Source organism: Colletotrichum gloeosporioides (assembly GCF_011800055.1).
Source record: "Colletotrichum gloeosporioides strain Lc1 chromosome Unknown consensus_26, whole genome shotgun sequence".
Classification (NCBI taxonomy): Eukaryota; Fungi; Ascomycota; class Sordariomycetes; order Glomerellales; family Glomerellaceae; genus Colletotrichum; species Colletotrichum gloeosporioides.
Genome location: NW_025544671.1, coordinates 80620 through 99941, shown reverse-complemented (window position 1 = coordinate 99941; position 19322 = coordinate 80620). Strand labels below are relative to the sequence as shown.

Genomic DNA, 19322 nt, shown 5'->3' with positions numbered 1-19322 from the left:
CCGGCTGGTCTGCTAGCCGGACGCTAGAAAAATCACCTTGCAAAGGTGAGCTGCTGTTTGTTTTCGTCTTCTTCCTAGCTGTGCATCATGTTGACCAATTCAAAACCTCAGATTGTAACATCTCCGCTTCCAAGACTCCCTCGCCATCACTGCGAGTCGAAGGCGATACGACTGACATTGACGCGGCAAGAGCAGGCGGGCGAGACCTTTTCCCCGTTATCAGAGGACCAGTGATGGATTCATCAGATGAGACGCAGGCGTAGTGGCTCCATCACCAACCTTATGAATTCACATACGACGAGAACATCGCCTAGCATTGACAGCCAGGCACTTAACCATATGACCCACTGCTTCACTTGAAGAAGGATGCTATGTTCGTTGCTCCTCGATCTACATTGATTGTTATTGATTGTATTTGGAGGGGGCCTGGCTCAGAGATGGACTGAGATTTGGATGGTCGACGGGACTGCATCAGTCTTGTAGTTAAAAGGATGGAAGCATGTTCAGTAGCATACCTTATGCCGAAATGGCATTCATGTCTTCATCGTGGATAAGACAACTCTTTGTCGCTGTGCATCTCAAGCTTCGTGGCCTGTGGTGTTCCCTGTGTCGTGAATGCGCCAAAAGCCACGGCAGACACGCCCTTGCTCCCTCTTCAATATCCTTCCTAGAGATTTTGCCTTTTTCAAAACGGCAGCGTTTGCCCAAGTCGCCGGACTGGAGACCAGTCTAGAAGCAACCTACGTTTCAAGCCTTCCATGTGGCCGATGGCCTCTGACATCGGTCGGGCTGGCGGGTGTATTCTTTTACTCTTCGAAGTATCGGCCAGACGTATCATCATGCTGCTTCTGCCCCGAGCAGCGAGTGAAAAGCTAATCTATGCCCCGTTATTACTAAGCCTTCAGCGCAGCAGTAATGTTCGAAAGGGTTGAGTACATTAATTGAGATTAGACTGTGGTTTCCACCCGCATCCAAGACGTCTGCAAAGGTACATAATTTTCAAGCCCTTCGCTTGGCTTCTCGCTGTTGCTATCCCTCAGTTCTGCTACTTTATTCACCCCTTTCAGCATGGAATTCGTCCCCGAGTGAGCCCTTGAAACGAGCCTGGCATACAGGAAACCGCCCTTTGTTGAGTCGCATCGACTCCAACTCCCACTCCCGCTCATTGTACATTTCGAAATAGTTCTGAGGCTCAACTCAAAGTCGAGGCAATGTCAGTAATTCACTGTCCCTCCCTCACTATCTTGGCTCAGTCTTCCACACCAGCGGCTGTGATGTCTATATAATCAGCCAAAACGGCAGCCACATTTAATTTTAAGGCAATAAGTCCCTTGAGATAGGTTTGTCTTAGCTGCACTGCGGAGCAACTGATCGAGCGTGACTGCCTGAGGGCAAGCCGTGTCACGCTCAACATTGCAGCCCTTCTCTCTGACACCATCTCATTGCTCTCCTTCATTTATCTCCCTTTTTATAGTATTTATGCTTATATTCAGTGGTGTTATACAAACTGATACCTTGAGAGAAATCGTCGTTGTGAGATCGAGGATAATGCCGTGTAATGAGTCATCTTTCCTCAGACTCAAAGCCCAGACACATCTCGTTTTCCGCTTGCTAGAAGATATCACACACATATAAGCCGTTACTCTTGCAATAGGCAGTCGTGATCCCTAATATTGGGGTTGTAAATATATCAGTCTGGTGAGAGCTCAGTCCACTGACGGTTCCGACGTCGCAACAAAAGCCCTCACTGCGAGAGCGCGACTTACCACCAAGTCGCCATTCTTTATTTCCTCCGCTGTCCAGAGTCTCTCTATTCATATTCTGCTATTCATATTCTGAATTATCCAGGATCTTCTCTCTGTGCTATGCCCATCATTGTAGAGAAACAGGTTCGGCATCAGAGTTGACGCAACCAGAAGACAGAAGCTGTCATCTCCAGCTCCGTGATTATTTAAGGTGAACCTTGTAGACGTGTTCTTTCTCGCGACCTGATGAAATGGTGCGCTGTTTTGGCAGAAGCACTTGCGCAATGTTTGTTGGCCGTGGTTCTGGCGTGCCCACAACTCTACTGCGAGGACAGCATACCTGGCATCATGATCTATTCTGGCGGAGTACACGAGAACAAGCAATGAAAGACGACCGCGAATGTGTCCGTTGTGATCAAGAGCGATCGTTGCAGCGAGCTTGGCATCCATCTCATGCCCAACTAACTTCATGATGAAGAACTGCAAATCCATTTGCTGTTTAGGCACGAACTCACTGGCGTTAGATTGACGATTTAAACCAGAGGCCGTAGATACCTTGAATGCTCTAAAGCCCCATCTTCAGGTCTCGACTTGCCCAGCAGCGCGGGTATTGATGTCTGTTAAAGGCTTCCCTAGTACGGACACTTTTGTCTCCAAGACCAACAATAACGTTGTATGTATGCTGTTCTGATGGCCGAAGGGACGTAATAACGCAACCTGATCCCGGTGCAACGTCCTCAGCTTTGGAAGCATGCTATTAAGCACATATTCCTTTGCTATCTCCCGTTTCTGCTGATGTCCTATGTTTCCGAGGTGGTATTCACTGTATCTAGAGATTGCTCCTGAATGTCATAAACTTCTGTAAAGGATTGAGAACGCAGGTATGCCTCAAACACATCCCTCTTCTCGCGATAGAACTAAAATTGCCCGTCGAGCATGATTGGACCTTCTGGACGATCTGAGAAAGATAGGACGGTTGTTGAAGTACATTTCATGACCTCTCATGTCTCTTGAATGTTTGTGCATACGCTCCGCGCAAGAGACACAGTGTCTACATATATTGCCGTAGTAGCATGGACATTGCAGCTTGCCAGACCAGTGTGGCGGAATTCGAGAATCCCAAACGAGTTACATCTAAAAGGCGTGTCCCATCCGTGAGCTTCAACCGGGAATCAGGATTCTTTGAAGGACCCATGACCCTTTTATCTGTCCACGCTCACTGTCTTCCCGCGGATATTCAGCGATATTCAGAAGTCCTCCACACAGGGCATACCGTCACGCAATCTGAGCGCGTGAGACACTCGTTTCACGGATATCAATATCGAAAGAGCAACTGAGTGTGCCGCGTCATCGCTCCATTAGTCCACGGCGAAGGCCTGAATTGATGGTCTCGCTCAAAGCATTAGTTCATTATTATATAGTTGCGCGTGGGTGTTTGAGTGTCTTCGTGGACCGCTTCCCCTTTCTATTCCGACCGGCACCCTCACACATGCCCGTGGGGTCGGCGAAGTATGGCGAGCTTGCGCGGCCTGGCACAAAAGCGCCTCGCCTCTCTACCCGTGCGCTGGTATGCCGTTTTGGATCCGACATCAAAGTCGGGCGGTAAGGAGCGATCAAACAGTTTCCCGCGATTCCTCATGCTGTGAAAAGCTCCCTTCGAGCGAGATGGAGCCTCAGTTATGCCCACCGGCCACTGTTAACCGAGACAGAAGGCCACGGCTCGGGTTTAGCTGAACAAACCAAAATCAGCGACGAAGCGCTTCCTGAATCCAGTACTCATCTAGACCTAAGCCGGGCCAATAGAGTCGCTCAATTTACAGGGCACATTAGTGGCCGTGAAGTGGTGTCCAGTCTAGTGAAATAATCTCCTAACCCAGATCAACGTCTGTAGCACCCGACTCTGCTGTACCTATAAGAGTAGAGTACGCCCTAAACTCACTTTTGTGATGGAAGAACGCTTCTTAGGACCAGATGTGGCAGTGTATTTGAAGCTTAATACCTGTGATGTGTATGGAGTACCAGCAGGCCTCCAACAAAAGCTCGTCGTCGTGTGCGGCATTCGCTGTGGTCCCCAAGTGCTCGACGGGGCCCAAGGGGGCCAGCGGTGCATTAGAGTGCAAACCACACAGAGTATGTGCCTGGTCATGGGTGTTGCGCGGGGCAAACGGGGTTGTAAGTGGACGGCAGAAACGTCACTGTGGTGGAGGGACTAGGTCATGTCGTGTAAAACAGATAAATCACCTCTGAAACCTGGAGCGGAAGGAAACATTCATGGTAACATGAACAACAGTTATTGATGAGCAAGCTGCTTGGATTTGGCCAGCTCTGGTGTCGCCCCCGCCTTCTGCCAGGGACACTGCACTTCAAATACTAAGATTCCATTCGTTCGCATGCAGCAGTTAGAGAATTCTCGTCCTTAGTTTGCGTATCTTGGAACACAAGCTTCTTGCGGCAGCGGTATCTGGAGTATTTTGGCCCACATGCTTGATCTACCATCCTTGCTTCGCTTAGCAAACGTCTGGCAGCTCAAATGCTCGTTCCTTCCCACGATGTACACAACAGGCCACCCGTATCACTTTCGCCACCGTGTGGCGTTGCGTCTCTGGTCGGCCGGCTTGATTTCCCTTCTGTCGGTCCCAAGACGTCCCAGGAGGGGGTAAATTCCTTGCTGCCACATTGGAAACAATATTGCTGGCCTCGAAGGTGGAACCATGGTTGTCAAGGACTCCAATGCAATCTAGGTAGCCATCGTGTCGTAGGTAGGTCTTCCTGGATGTGGCTAGTTCCCACGCCAAAGAGGAGGCTCAGGCTGGGCCCTCTGCTCATGAGGGACACCGTGAACCTCAGTGTGTGGTGCGTGTGAGTTTGTGGCCTAGGAAGAGTCATTGGTGAAAGAAGCTAGTAGGTTGGCATGCGTACCTTGAAGTTAGAGATCGCACTGGGTAGGCTTTATTCGGCTGCCGCGGCAGCTCGGGTGGAAAGTGATTTGGAGCTGATGCTTTGTGCAAGCAGAGGAGATGCCTTTTTGAGAGATGACGGGCAGGGTAATGTCATAAGCGGCCTCGGACGATCATCCTTGCGACGATGAGATGGCCGCAAGGGTGGCCCAGCAGAGGCCTCTAAGCTTTTGCCAGTCTTGTTTCCAGGCCGCTCGACCGATGGGAGGGGTGATGTCTTGGGGAGTGGTCTTTTTGAAAGGGCCCAAAGGAATCCGGGTTGGGCACATGCGTGAAGGCGTGGACGTGGGCGTGGAGTCGAGGCATTGAGAGCGCACAACCAACGGGCCAAATGGGACTGTCAGGATGTTGATTGTCTAGGCATGCTTCCGTCGCCAGTTGTCGCGCATGATGTTTGGTCTGGTTGGGACTTGCGTGCTCCTTTCAGAGATCCTATGTTGAGTGGCAGGTTACCCCTTTGCTTCCTGGATCAGTCATGCAGATGCACGCCATCCCGGCCAGCTCCATAACCAGGCTTGCCAAGGGCAGATCTTGTAGTTCTGGGTCATGCTCGGGTCATGGCGATGGCGGTCGGGGCCAGGACGATGGGCAGGGTGCGGGATTCTTGCAGAGTGTTGGGCTTGGCCTGCACAGAAGCATTGCGCGAGGGTCGTTGGCTGTCGAAAAGGAGGTATTGTTCGCGGTCTGGGGCCAAAGGAGTCGGTATTCATATCGGCTATCGGAATGCTAAAGCTAGCAAAGCAGCGTTCAAATGAGGCGACTACGAAATACCACTGTGGAGGGGCAGTAGGGACGACATACGAGAGGTCGAAGTGCTCCAGACGATCCATGACTTTCCGGCGTATCGCGCGGTCGATTGACGACAGCTGACTGATTGAGCCGAAGGCTGGTCGGTGGAGAATGGCTCTTCTTCTTTGCCGTCTGGAGATGGCATTGAGAAAGGGTTTCTCATGGACGTACGGTCGACGAATACTATGACGTCGATGCGTGGTTGACATCGTCTTCCTTCACCCAACCTTGCCTTCGGCGGGCAACTGCCGATTCTGGCGCTGGACTCGGCAGTTATTGCAGGCGAAAATTAGCAGAAGGTGAACGGGAGCAGTTGTTGAAAACCCAAAGTTGGTCAAATCGGCAGCTGGCATGAGTGACCCTTCTTAATCCCATGACTTGAGGGCTAGAATCAGCAGGGCAACTGGTCGCTGTGCGAAGAGACTCTGAGAAAGGCGACCGTCTGTCTCGCGATGGATGCAGGATTAACACAGGCAAGCAAGCTGGCGCTCACAGTACTTCAGCACCATAGTCCGACTTGGCAGCTTTGAAGCGCCATAACACAAGCCCCAGAGCTATTTGGAGGTTGAAGACTGAACACTGACCGAAATGCAGTCATGGTATATTTTCCTACTATAAGCCCCCTCCCCGTCGGGCCTCAAACATCATAAACATCAGACATATAGCCTTAAGTCTGATTACTCTCCAACTATGATATCAATCTCAGAAACAATGTCAACTGAGCTGTTCCCTACCCAACAACGATACGATCCTGCATCCATTCTCCAACGTCCCTCATATGCCCAATCTTCACCCCCAACATCAGACATTTCGAATCGAGTGTATAATAGACCGAACCCAAAGGGCCAGAGGGGCTTAATACCATACTTCTCAAAGTAACGGTACCCTACTAGTATACCCTCGCTATACTCAGCGTAGTCGTGTTTAATATCTCCTGGAAAATGCGAGCAGGAGCTGTGGTCTTCTAAATATTGTGGGAAGGTTACAGGGAGCTTCCCGGAAAAGTTATACGTCCCAAGGAGAACATCAGCGAGTGTATTTCCGTTCTCCTGGCCTTGGTACCAGGCTTGGACAATAGCGCTAACGTTATTAACCTAAGGCATAGCCACGGCACATGCCGACTAAACAATGATAGCCACGTTAGACGGCTCTGACGTAATTGCCTGGATCATTTGATCGGCACCTAATGGAAGAGATATTGAAGAACGGTCACCCCCCTCCTTTTCCTCATCAGCATTCAGGCCGACGACTATCAAAACGAGATCAGCCTTCTTCGCAACCTGAATAGCGTTCTGGAGCATCGCCTTCTCATCATGAATTGGCAAAAGACCGATGCGGATGCCTGATGCCTTGTCGAAAAGAGTATTATCGTACGCTTTGATCGAGGGCGTAACCACAATGTTGCCCACCCGTACGTGGTATGATTGCCCTTTGACGAGAGACATGTTGACCTGTGCCTCGCGACTAACGCAACCCATGAACGATCCAGACGTCTCGCTCCCATCGGTGTTGTCAATGATGAGTTGGTCATCGATGTAAAGCTTAGCTTTTCCCGTATTTGTTAAGCCCCAGATGTGAGGGCCAGAAACACTCGGTTTGATGACGCCTGAAACTCGATAGCAAAAGATGGTTCCACTAAGACACTGTGGTATGTCCCCATCACTCATCAGGTAGATATGAGAGTCTTTCCAGAATGATGTCGCGACGATGTCCCCTTCGAAGCTGTTCCCTGCGTAAAAGTCCATGCGTAGGCCGTCACACGCGGAGTCCAGTTTGACGATCTGGTTCCCAAGAGTCGGCGGTGTTCGGGAGACCGGCATTCCTTGTTCAAAACTGATACAGAAACTCTGATTTTGTTCGCGAAGCTGAGCAGCAATGGCGTCATACGGGGTCGTAATGTAGTAGGGGTTGACTGCTGCGCTTCAACTACCACCAGCTGTTGGCTGTTTTGCGTGGGGGCCAATGATTGCGACGGTATTGAGGTTCTGTGGTCGTATGGGGGGCAAGTCTTGGTTTTTGAGGAGGACAAGGCCGTCACGAGCCGCCTGCCGAACGAGAGTTTGGAATCCGCTGACATCGTCAGCTTCCAACTCCTCTATCTGCTGGTCGATGTGGCCGTCTTGTCGATATATCCATTCTCCATTTCGTGCCGGGAGAAGCTTCGCTTTCTTAATCAATCTAAGCACGCGTTTCACACAGGGATTCAAATGAGCTTTCTCATCAACCTAGCCTGAGAGAACCGCGGCCATGAGTCGATTACCCCTCCGAATGGCAGGTCCTGGCATCTCGAGATCTGTTGTCGCCAGAAGGATCTGCATCGTATCGTTCAAGCCCCCCCTAGTCACTCATGACGACCCCTTTAAAACCCCGCTCCTCCCAAAGAATGCGCTTTATGAGGTAGATGCTTATGTCGACGTGCTCGCCATTAATCTTCTGGTAGCTGGTCATGATTGTCCAAGGCCTAGCCTCAAGTCCAATCTTGAAGGGTCGAAGATAGACTTCGCGTAATGTGCGTTGGTCAATCTTCTGATCGATGTTATATCGTTGTGTTTCTATATCGTTTTTAACATAATGCACTAAACCCTTGGCTCTGAATACCCATAATTATCGCTTTTGCAAGCACCCCGGTCAAGAAGGGGTCTTTGCCACAATTCTCGAAGCTTCGGCCGCCTAGGGGTGATCTGCTGAGATTGATAGTTGGCGCAAGGAGGACTGAACATTTTTTGACACATACCTCTTTGCCTAAAACCACACCGACCTGCTGAACCAAGTCTACATCGAAGGTCGCAGCCAGTGAAATTCCGCATGGCATTAATGAAGGTCGTTCGGCGGCCGCCTATCCATGTGGCCCCGCGTACGCCGGCTGGACCATCAGTAGTCCTCAAGCTGGGAATGCCGACATGGTCGATGTTAATCGTTTGCCGCATATTCTTCCCGACAGAAGAGCAATTTTCTCAGCGAGCGCGAGAGACTCTATTCGTTCGTCAACGGTGTCTGTCTCGAGGTCCATGGCTGAAAATGGTAGAATCCGAAATGAGATGTCGTCGTTGTTAAGGTAAGGGAGTTAAACTTCATTAGGATAATCTTGCTGTACAACGAATGATTCCGAGTAGCAGCGGGTTGCTTGGGAATAAGTGACCCACAAAATCAGTTGTGGTCTGTTTAGCTCAGCAATTCCTACTAAGTAACTCAATCAAAGTGCAGCGGTGATGTGGAGACACATGTCCGAGGTCGATAACGGGAAGCGGAGCATTTGGGAAAATCGGGGAACTCGCGGAACTCGGGGTAGTCGGGGAAGTGGGGAAGTCAAAGTCTAAGCATGTGGATCCCTGCGACTGCTTCGGCCGTTTTGATAACCCACCCATTACCAATCCAAGTACTCGCCGTACTATTTGCCCATTCGAATTTTGAGGTGTGATGTTTGAGGTGGGAAATAGATTCCAGCTACAGTTCATTTTGAGCCTTGGTCCTCAAGCGGTTCAGCGGATTGAGCTTAACAGACATGGACCCCTAGTCACTTGCGTGAAAAGGGTCGACCAATCTAGCTACAAGCGCCGGGCTCGCCCCGCTACAAAGTGATGTGGCCGACTTCTTAAGGTATGTTAAGGCAGGGTTCGGGCCGGGTTTCGAGCCTCGGGCTGGGGCCTGGCCGACTTCCGTCTCGCATCGCTCCACTGCTGGTCGCTCAGACGATTGGCAGTCAACGAGTGTGCCGATGACTTTTCGAATCTCTTGATTCCCGTATGAACGTAATAATCGAGCTTTGTTCACTTTAAACGGGATCCTGTTTTAACCTTCAAACTACGACGTGGTCACAAGGATGGAAAAGCTGACTGGGGTTCATGTCGTCGATAAAATCTGTTAAAGACTGAAACTCCTGACTTGGCCTTCTAAGCCCTGATCTAGTCACAGGATTTACCAAAGCCAAGCAAATAGGCTGACTGCAGGCGCTAGCCAAAGCACGCTGAGTGGGACGTACATGCCGATTTTGAAGTATTGAAGGCCGACATACCAGCCTGAGAGTACACTCACGACGGCCATCAACTTCTCCTCGACGTTGGAAGGTCCCTGTGTCTTAGCCCATCGATAATTAAGCAGAGCTACCACAATCAGTCTCTAAGCAATACCAAAGGAGAGTTAAACAATAGATTTCATACCCAAAATGATGAGACTTCCATTCGACAAATCCCAGGTGGTCCCAACAACTTCCTTTCCTCGCTTGATAGCAGGGGAATGCTCAGGGATAGTCTTGATAGCGTCTGACATATTTGTTGCACTGACCTTGACGTGTTTGGGGATAATCAGGATATTGATAGCGGCGGCTGCATAGAAGAGAGTAGACTGTATGGACGGCATTTTGATCTGATATGGCGTTCACGTACTTGCGTTCTTGGCCTTGGTGATAGAAATGGGTAGCTCGACAGGTAGAATTTAAAGGAAATGGAACTGAAGGCGCGCCACTGGCTGATTCAGTTCGTGGACGAGTCGGGAGGGCCCCGACAAGTGCAATCTGAGCAGGGATGTTAATCTAAATGGAGTGTTCGCTGGAACTAGGCCATTCGCGGGCATCGCGGCAATCGGTGGTCTATGCTGATCCCCACACCCCTCTAGTCTCAAGAGTCTCGTCCAGCTAAACCCTTTCTTAATAATCAGCTTCTAAGTCAGGGCAAAGATCTTGCTTATGAATCGCATCAGATGAGAGGATTGCTAAGCCTGCAAATCATGACAACACACACAAAGTCTGTAAGTGAGCTACCCTTTAAGAGATAATTCAACAATAGTGGATTGTCAATGATCGTGACTTCAACAAGCCATCTAGCTATAAGACGAACACCTTGCCCACAACCACACAAGTACTTTGGGTTAATCTCGCAGTATCACCTCGGAAATACACGACTCCGATCCAGACAACGTTTCATACAGCTCGAGCCTTCATTAAAGATGTTGCCTCCCAACTTTAAAAGCACCGTTCGCGTCACACACATCACAACAGCCACAGTCATCTTGGAGATCGATGGCGTGAGTTTCATCACGGATCCGGTATTCAATGATGCTCCAAACGAATACGAAATAACACATCTTATGCCGCCGGGAACCCAACGATTGTTTGCCAAGTTTGAGACTGGCCCGGCTCTTGGGCTCCATCAGCTTCCCATCATTGACGCCGTCCTCTTGAGCCACGAGGACCACATTGATAATCTGGACGACGAAGGACCAAGCTTCTCGACGGTCGTCGGGTCATTACTACTTCTGACGGGGCGAATCGTCTTGCCCCGCGGCCAGGGGTTGTACCCATCAAGCCATGGGAGACCCTGACTTTCAAAATTCAAGGAGTTGAGTGGAAGATCACCGGAACGCCATGCACTCATCTCCCTGGTGGGAAGTCACCAGTTTCATTCTGCAGACCGAGAAGTTTGGTCTGAGTCCGGATGGCCTGCCCAATGTGGTTTACCTTACTGGCGATACCGTCCTGACGCCTGAGCTATCGGAAATTCGGAAGCGGTTTTACGTTGTGATTGCTGTGATGAATCTTGGAGAAGCGCGGATTCCTCTGCCAGGATATGAAGTACCACTTCAGATCACGATGAACGGCCAGGATGCTGCGAAGCTTATGCGCGAGCTTGGTGCAGACATGATGGTTCCCGTCCACTTTGAGTCATGGCACCATTTCATGCAGGGAGCAGAGGAGCTCCGGGCGATCTTTGAGGCTGAGGGAATTGCAGACCAGATCTGCTGGGCTACCCCCGGCGAGAAGAAGATCATTGCCTGAAATCAAGATGATCTTCAATACATGGTGTTTGATTATAGTCAGACCATTGCTTGTTTTATAGGATTAGGTCGCTTTACAATTCAGACGTATCCTTGCTAGTTTTAAAAGTCTCCTTGAGTGATGTGTTGGGGTTCTTGACACGTCGAAGCCACTTATATGACGTCTAGGTCTAAGGATCGTTGCCCTCAGTACTGGGAATCACGCAGTCTTACCATCATTCATGAGCTGAATCACTTGTGAACTTCCTGCTGGAGAAATCATTGAAACACTTTGTGTGCTGTCAGGTATTATTGCTGGTGGAACATGTCCATATCTAACTCTAGTTCTTCCAAGACCCGGCAGTCCAGGCCTTGAAACGACCAGGCCGTGCTTTCGGGCTGGGTATCGCTTCCATCTTCGTTTCGAGCAGCTACAATGACTCCGAGGGCTTCTGGTACGCTAGACCCATCATGCGATTGTTGACCATGAATATCGTTCATCTGGTCTGAGAAAACGGACGCGCTACAGCATTGGTTGTCCTCTAAGAACCGGTTTCCTTGGCCATCTTTGGGTAACAGGTCGGGATCTTCGGGCGGAAAGCTTAGTCTTGTTATTTCGTTCCTGAGGAAACATTCATGGGTAAACTTGGATCTGTAGGGCGGCATTGAGAAACCGTTAGCTCCTTTCAGTTCTCAGACTGAGGATACGAAATGAGAAACTAACCTTGCAAGCTGGGGGTGATCCAGAATCTGTTCCATATTGGACAAAATGTCAATAATTCTTTCGCGAACCATCATAGTTGTGGGATAAAACTGGGCCGAATTCATCAAGATATCGGCACATGATTGAAGATGCGGAACCGGATTGAAGGCTTTGTGACCGTCTAATGCAGGGGGCTTGGTGAGGGTGATAGCTTTTACCGCCGACCAAGCGCAATCAGCTAGAAGGGGATCGCTTATACAGACAGTGTTGTCGGATGATAGGATGGTCGAAAATATAGTTGACATAGCCACGGCATGTTGAAGATACCTACTGCGGTAGTACTCGATGGGTCGCGTCGCTGGAGGATCGCTGACTGGCCAGGTTTCTTCCTCATCGATCTTGTTCAAAGTTTCACAGTAGAGGTTGATGTACGTCTCGTGCCACCATATATGGAGCATGACAAATGTGGTGCGCGAAGGGAGATAAATGCGGCGAGAGAGATTCCGCCGATTCATCACGTGGTTCTCCGGTAGCAGGCGGTGAAAGCTTTCAAGCTCCTGCTCGAAATCTCGAATGGAATTCTCCAGTTGCACCACTGTGGATGTCTGTGCGGGAGATTGAAATGAATGCGTCCACCTGCGAACACGTAAGTTGAGTCCAATCCATGGCCACAGCCTTTTGGTGATATCTGTTCAGCTCACTCTGTCACCCTGCGGCGGATGTCATGAATCCGAACTAGGTACGTGGCTAGCCCATAGCCATCTTTGCCGGGGTCCTGAGTCTGTTGACGAAGAGAGCCCACGTCAACGGGGACATTGATGTTGAAGCTGCGCTCATTGCATGGCAGCTGTAGATGAATACTTTCGGTGCGGCAAAATGACAAATTAGGCCAGTCATCGCAACTGGTTGTCTCCATCATCCATAATCCCCACATTATGCGTCTTCTCCATTCCTGGCCTTCGAATGAGATATCTTTATCTTCATGGTTCAAACGCATCACGTAGGCCATTCGGATCGCAAAGGCCAGCACTCCCATTAGCCTTGAAAACCTGCGTGACAGTCCATGGTCGAATGCAATGAGTGCGAGTGCTGCGACATCCGTTCTCAATAGGTGCGGGCTTTGCAAAATCTGTTTTTCAGCGGCCTCAAGCCATTTCGGACCGTCGCCAGCAGCAGCAAAACATGGTAGCACTCGCGCGGTGAATCGGGACGCGACACCACAAATCGCGAGTAGCAGCTTGCTGTTGAGTGTACCGTCAAGGAAGGTTTGCATCAGTGTGCCACGGTGAATAAAACACAGACCTGGTATAGGGTAGACATATTCAAAAAAGGCCTCGATACAAATCCTGGCAGTGTCTTTAGGGATATCCGTACTGCTAATGAGAATGTGAGAAGTGAACCAAACGGTAGACACGAGCATCAGGCGAAGGGGTGCCAAGTACCTCGGTGAACACAGCCGATGTTCAGTGTTCGGGTCTACTGGTACAGTGCTGGTGAATGCCGGAAAATGAGAAATGGGGCCGGCAGGAGACACCGGCAGCCGGGCTGAAGCTGTCGCATCTCCGATCTCCGCCGGGGGCCCGCGACGTCCCTTTGGCGCCCGGGCCCGGCGACTCTGTGGATAGCGGCATTCAATCACATACATCCGGCAACGGTCACAAGGGTGGGTGCCGCCTTGACATTTTGCTTTCTTCTCGTGGCATGCGACGCAAGCCTTGGCTGCTCGCAAGCGGTCCAACCGAAGCTGACTGGGAGCTGGCCGGGTGGCAGAAGACGACGACGGCGACGAGAGCGAGCAGTCGAAACCCAGACGACGGCAGTTGTCGCAGCCGCCAGGGGTACTATCGCAGCGCACCTGACAAAGACAAGATCTTCAGCCCCTGAGCGGACACCAGCAACGTCTGTCCAAGTGCCTACCTTCCTATTTCGGCATTGCGAGCATATCTCGCTTTGCCGGCGGGAGCGGCTAGGATTTGGTGCGTCCGCCATTCCGGTTACTCCGCCAAGATAACCGCTCGTGACAACGTGGATTCTTTGAAGACGAATGGAGACGCGGGTCGTTGAGCAAAAGAAACATGCAGAGTTGGGACATGCAGCGCCTCGCTTCACAGGCACTCGCGGGATCTGTGCCCGTTTTTAATTGCCCCCCGAGTGCCGCCCCACCAAGGGTAGCCCCTGTTTTTGAACATCACGTGAGAAAATGCTCACTAGAGTTATTACTCCATTAGGTAACTTTCTCTGATTGCCTGCAACAGCTGAAGGTCTGACTCTAGAACCATTTAGTTGGTCCACATCTTGCATCAGTCCTGAATGAAGCATTGTGAACTATCTTGGCTATTCTATCGAATTATCCAGTGTTAAAACATTTCAATCGTACCTTGCTATTAGCTTTCCTGATCATTGCTACGTCAACCCTGAACTACGGCTTTAACAACAATGGCTACACAACAACTCAAGCCATGGAGCCATTCATACGGCAATTCGGCAGACTCTCTCAAGAAACGGGAGAATATGAGCTCGACCCTGCATGGCTTTCTATGTTCAACAGCTTGAACTATATTGGCTTTGCTTTTGGTCCGTTGCCTATTCTATCTGACCAGCGAACGCATATCTCCACATCTGTTAGCAGACTATTGCTGATACCTTGCCTTAGGTGTGATTTTTGGTAGTATAGTTAGTGCCAGATTTGGCCGGAGATGGTGCATATTCTCAATGAGCGCCCATGCTATTGTGTGCGCCGTAATTGCAGTCACTTCGTCCAGTCGAGAACAAATCATGGTTGCCCGTGTTTTGAACTGTGAGTACAAACCACACTGTGTTGGCGTCTTAATTTAAACTAATTAATCGATGCTTCGCACAGACCTCTATGTTGGGATGGAGCTGGCTGTTATTCCAGTTTATCAGTCAGAGATCATGCCGACCGAGATTCGAGGCTTTGCTGTAGGATCTTACTAATTCAGCATGATGGTGGGAAACCCTCCTCAAATCCCGACTCGAAGGTATTCACTAGAGCTGAGACTATTTAGGCTGGGAGACTCACTATGAGTTGCATATGCAGGGGAACTAGCATGCTGTCCACAAACAATGCTTGGAGAATCCCCCTCGGCCTGTTTTTTATCGTCCCTAGTATTGTTATGGCTGTGATCTGGTTTATTCCTGAGGTAACTCGATAATTCTTGAGCTTGACCTTCATCAAACTGACCACTTCCCTCGCGCAGTCGCCTCGATGGCTTCTCACTGAGGACTGAACAGAGCAAGCGTGAGCATCTCTTATAAAGTTGCGCTCTGGAGTTTTAACCGCAAGCGAAATCGATGACGAATTTTCAGCCCTCCAGGCCGCTATAGCCTTAGACCCAGGACAAAGCTCATACTGGGAGATCTTTCAAGGTGTGAATCGAACTCGAACTGCTATCATTGTGGTCATGAACTTCTTTCAACAGGCCAGCGGTCAATCTTTTGTATCGTCGTACGGTGCCGTATTTGTTCGCAGTATTGGGAGTGTTAACCCATTCAATATGACGGTAATTAATGCGTCTGTCAATCTGTTCATGTGCGGAGTGTCCTTGGTTCTTAACGACAGAATCGGAAGACGGTAATGCAAAGTCTAAGGCTCGTACTAAACGACGAGATTGTTATGCTGACTACCTTATACTACAGTCCTCTATTGATGGCAGGAGCCCTGTGTCAAGTGGCTGCAGTCATGGCTGTGGGCGGGCTTGGGACCATTTCCAACCCCTCAATGCCTGTGAAAAGAGCGACTGTTGCCATGCTGCCCTTGTTTACTGGTGGTTATTGCCTTGGTTGGGCACCGTTAGTCTATGTTGTAACCACAGAAATTGCGGCTCCGCGGCTCTGAGATGCTTCTCAGAGGACTGCGTCTGTGGTAAACGTCGTCACAAGGTAACTAATATGGGAATCACCTAAAGACACGTCTGAATCTGCTTACTTACTTCCATTCTAGCTTCGCTGTCAACTTCTCGATTCTGTATCTGCTATTTGAACCTTATGCTGCATTATAAGGTAAATTTGGGTTTATCTTTGGCTTGGTTGCGGCTTGTTCCTTACTTTTCACCTGGCTGTTTGTACCTGAGTGTAAAGGAAAGTTATTGGAGCAGGTGGACGTTATGTTTAATGAGGGTGTTCCAATCCATAAGTTTGGGCACTATAAGCCTGATGAAGCGGGTTGTCATTCCACCCACAATAATAAATATTTAATTAACAACTAGAACCGTTTCAAAAGCTGAAGCAGAACAATTGAGTTATATTATCACAAGATGATCATCACAGGATATTGTTGAGGTTTGCTGGGAGGATACCATACGGGTTTCTCTTTAGCTGCTTTTGAGTGAACATATCCTCTATGCTATTCTTTAAGCGACTAGCCATTTCCGTCTATATATGTTTACGTTAAATACATACACATTGAAACCGGCTGACCAGCCAGCTATATAGCTTTGATGACGGGTGCTAGATTCTAAGAGAAAGAGACGCGGCTTGCCTATTGGTACTCTCGGGTGGTGTGTAACCCCTACAGTGGGGTGTTTCGGTAGCTCGCGGATGTCGGGGATCGATGGGTGAGCCCCCTATGAATGACTGAAACAGGGGAAATCGATTCCGCTATTTAGTTCCTGGTTTAGGCTAGCTTGGCAATCAGGGAAAGACTGTGTTAAATTACTCTGCACTATCTGAAGAGTTTGTCTTGTATCTGATGCAACTACTCACACTCTTTTTTCTTTCTAAGCAAGCTGGCTTGCTTCAAACCGTCAACAGCCACATTCCTCACGAGAGTACCCTTAGCGAGCTTTTGTTATTATCAGTGGGATTCATAGGACCACGTCATGGTTTCCGCAGAGACGTTCCTGCGATCTTTCACAGCCAAAAAGCTCCTTTTCAACATCATATTCTGGGTTGGTCATTGGGGAGTTTTCGCATACGGCTGGTACTCCCAAGCAACTAATGAACGACTGAGCGGTGTCAATGCATTAGCCTACTCAATATGGATGTCGCGTGGCGCAGGATTGGTGCTGAGCATCGACACGACGCTAACCCTACTGCCGATGTGCAGAACGTTGATGCGGTGGGTGCGGCCGACGGCGCGATGGCTTCCACTGGACGAGTCCATCTGGTTTCATCGGCAGCTTGCCTATGCCATGCTAACTTTTACTATTGTTCACACGGCTGGCCATTACATCAAGTATGTCAGTTGCTGTTGGTTTGAATATCATGAGCTGATCGTGTCCTCTCTAGCTTTTTCAACATCGAGGCATCCTAAATCCGTCCGGAAACTGCAGCTCAGATTCATTACACGCAGCCTGGACCGATTACTGGACATGTCATGCTGCTATGTATGCTCCTAATATACACCACGGCGCACTACAGAATTCGATAACAATCCTTTGAAACCTTCTGGTACACTCACCATCTCTTCATACCTTTTTTCCCCGGAATTTACACCCACACCACCGGCTGCTTTGTCCGCGATACCCCAGAGGCACTGTCACCCTTTGCTGAAGGATTCTGGGACCATTGCCTTGGGTACATGGGATGGAGGTGGGAGCTTTGGACCGGCGGGCTTTACTTTGTAGAACGCATCTACAGGGAAATACGAGCGCGCCGAGCAACCGAGATTGTACGCGTCATTCATCATCCATCGAGTACGTTCCTCTTTCCCTACGCCACTGATGTAACTAATCAAGATTCATCTAGACGTCGTCGAGATTCAATTTCGCAAGCCCAGCATGAAATACAAAGCTGGCCAGTGGCTGTTTCTTAATTGCCCTGAAGTCAGCCCCTACCAGTGGCACCCCTTCACGATCACATCTTGTCCCTTTGACCTATATATCAGCGTCCACGTGCGGCAAGTCGGAGACTTCACCCAGGCGCTAGGTAATGCCGTCGGCGCAGGACCCCAACAAGCCAAGATGTATGAAGAACTTGATCCGAACGGCATATACGAAGTCGCTATCGAACAAGACCAGAAGTTGCCGTGCCTTCGAATCGACGGACTATACGGAGCGCCAGCGGAGGATATCACTAAGCATCAAGTTGCTGTAATCATCGGGGCAGGTATCGGCGTTACTCCATGGGCGGCGAACTTGGAGCAGATTTGGAACATGCGTCGAACAAAAAGTGACTGTCGTCTACGGCGACTGGAATTTGTCTGGTTGTGTCGGGATATTTCCTCGTCGGAGTGGTTTCGTCAGCTCCTTTTGTCACTTGAGGCGCAGGACATCGGCGGCTCATTCCTTAACATCCACATCTATCTCACCCAGCAAATGGACAGTGACGCTGCGGCCAACATTATGCTCAACACTGCGGGGAGGGGAGAAGATGCTATCACGAAACTAAGGAGTGGAACTCAATTCGGTCGTCCGGACTTCGGAAAGATTTTTGTCTCGATGCGAGAGCAGATCTCGAACGGCACCTATGCTCCAGGGCTTGAGGTTGAGACGAGAACTACGGTTGGGGTATACTTTTGCGGGCCGGGCGGGCTTGCTAGGAGTATCCGGACGACGTGCAAAGAAGCGTCTGATGCATTCGTACTGTACAAATTTTGGAAGGAGCACTTTTAGGAATAAATGGTCAAAGATGGTCTAGATTGGACATGGGGATGCTGAATACGCCCACGCACCACGTATGTTTGTTTGCGTCTTTGAATTAAACTCATTTCCTTGCATTTGAAACTCGCGAAAGTGACGTTTGATGCATAGGACTTGTATTCTATCAAGGCCGCGTGTTCTGACGAAAGGATCGCAGCGATCTCTGGCTCATTTTCGTACGGTCTGCACCTACGTGTAGCTGATGATACACCTCGAGCCAAAGAGCTCTTGCGACTCGTGTCATAGGTAGATTGCCAAAATCCAATCCCTTTAGCTTACCAGAAGCTACTATAATTTTAAGTTCTCAGTTCTCCTTAAGTGCAGCCTAAACCTGGAGACGAAATAACTTAGCAAGTGTACATTGGCCGTGTCGCAGCTCGCCTTCAGCTGGTGCTGTTCAATCCTTGGGCCGAATGACATAGCTCTCTGGTTGTACTCTCAGGAATGAGATGAATTGGTACTTCGGAAACCAGTGCATGCGCACAGATCTTAATTTCACCAAGCAGCCGACACTACGCAATGATGCTTCAAGGAGAGCAATTGCTCGCCTCCACTTTTCCGTCCCGGAAGTGCCGTGTTGCTGTATTTGGCTTGTGCTTGTAGAATGTGTAGCACCTTAACTTCAATGCTGCCTCACGCTCACTGGGGTGTTGGGGTGTTTTTTCTATTCCGAGGATAGTTCCCCGTTATCAGGTAGGCTGCCAAGCTTTCTTAGTATGCTATCTGGCAGTCGCTAATGCTGACTCTTCGGCTATCGCGGACTTACAGAGACCTACAGCAC

At 49.7% G+C, this 19322-nt stretch overlaps 6 protein-coding genes across 6 annotated transcripts; 4 read left to right on the top strand and 2 right to left on the bottom strand.

Annotated features, from left to right (window-relative positions):
- Positions 1 to 6612: 6612 nt before the first annotated feature.
- GCG54_00015566 (putative beta-glucosidase K) lies at positions 6613 to 9847 on the bottom strand (the record flags this gene model as incomplete). Its single annotated transcript, XM_045415348.1, has 4 exons — positions 6613 to 7097; positions 7155 to 7411; positions 9471 to 9591; positions 9649 to 9847. The coding sequence occupies 4 exons, from the start codon at positions 9845 to 9847 to the stop codon at positions 6613 to 6615; spliced, it is 1062 nt and encodes a 353-aa protein (XP_045267135.1).
- A 1003-nt stretch (positions 9848 to 10850) lies between these two features.
- On the top strand, positions 10851 to 11261 carry GCG54_00015565 (uncharacterized protein; the record flags this gene model as incomplete). Its single annotated transcript, XM_045415347.1, has 1 exon — positions 10851 to 11261. The coding sequence occupies one exon, from the start codon at positions 10851 to 10853 to the stop codon at positions 11259 to 11261; it is 411 nt and encodes a 136-aa protein (XP_045267134.1).
- Positions 11262 to 11850: 589 nt separating this feature from the next.
- GCG54_00015564 (uncharacterized protein) lies at positions 11851 to 13362 on the bottom strand (the record flags this gene model as incomplete). The annotated part of the gene is made up of 3 exons (XM_045415346.1): positions 11851 to 11884; positions 11964 to 12547; positions 12652 to 13362. The coding sequence occupies 3 exons, from the start codon at positions 13360 to 13362 to the stop codon at positions 11851 to 11853; spliced, it is 1329 nt and encodes a 442-aa protein (XP_045267133.1).
- A 937-nt stretch (positions 13363 to 14299) lies between these two features.
- On the top strand, positions 14300 to 14897 carry GCG54_00015563 (uncharacterized protein; the record flags this gene model as incomplete). Its single annotated transcript, XM_045415345.1, has 3 exons — positions 14300 to 14516; positions 14596 to 14739; positions 14803 to 14897. Coding segments are annotated over 3 exons (456 nt in total), but the record flags the coding sequence as incomplete, so codon positions are not given.
- An 86-nt stretch (positions 14898 to 14983) lies between these two features.
- GCG54_00015562 (uncharacterized protein) lies at positions 14984 to 15538 on the top strand (the record flags this gene model as incomplete). The annotated part of the gene is made up of 2 exons (XM_045415344.1): positions 14984 to 15103; positions 15221 to 15538. 2 exons carry the CDS (start codon positions 14984 to 14986, stop codon positions 15536 to 15538), a joined length of 438 nt encoding a protein of 145 aa, XP_045267131.1.
- Positions 15539 to 17680: 2142 nt separating this feature from the next.
- On the top strand, positions 17681 to 18514 carry GCG54_00015561 (Respiratory burst oxidase-like protein A; the record flags this gene model as incomplete). The annotated part of the gene is made up of 1 exon (XM_045415343.1): positions 17681 to 18514. The coding sequence occupies one exon, from the start codon at positions 17681 to 17683 to the stop codon at positions 18512 to 18514; it is 834 nt and encodes a 277-aa protein (XP_045267130.1).
- Between the last annotated feature and the right edge of the window lie 808 nt (positions 18515 to 19322).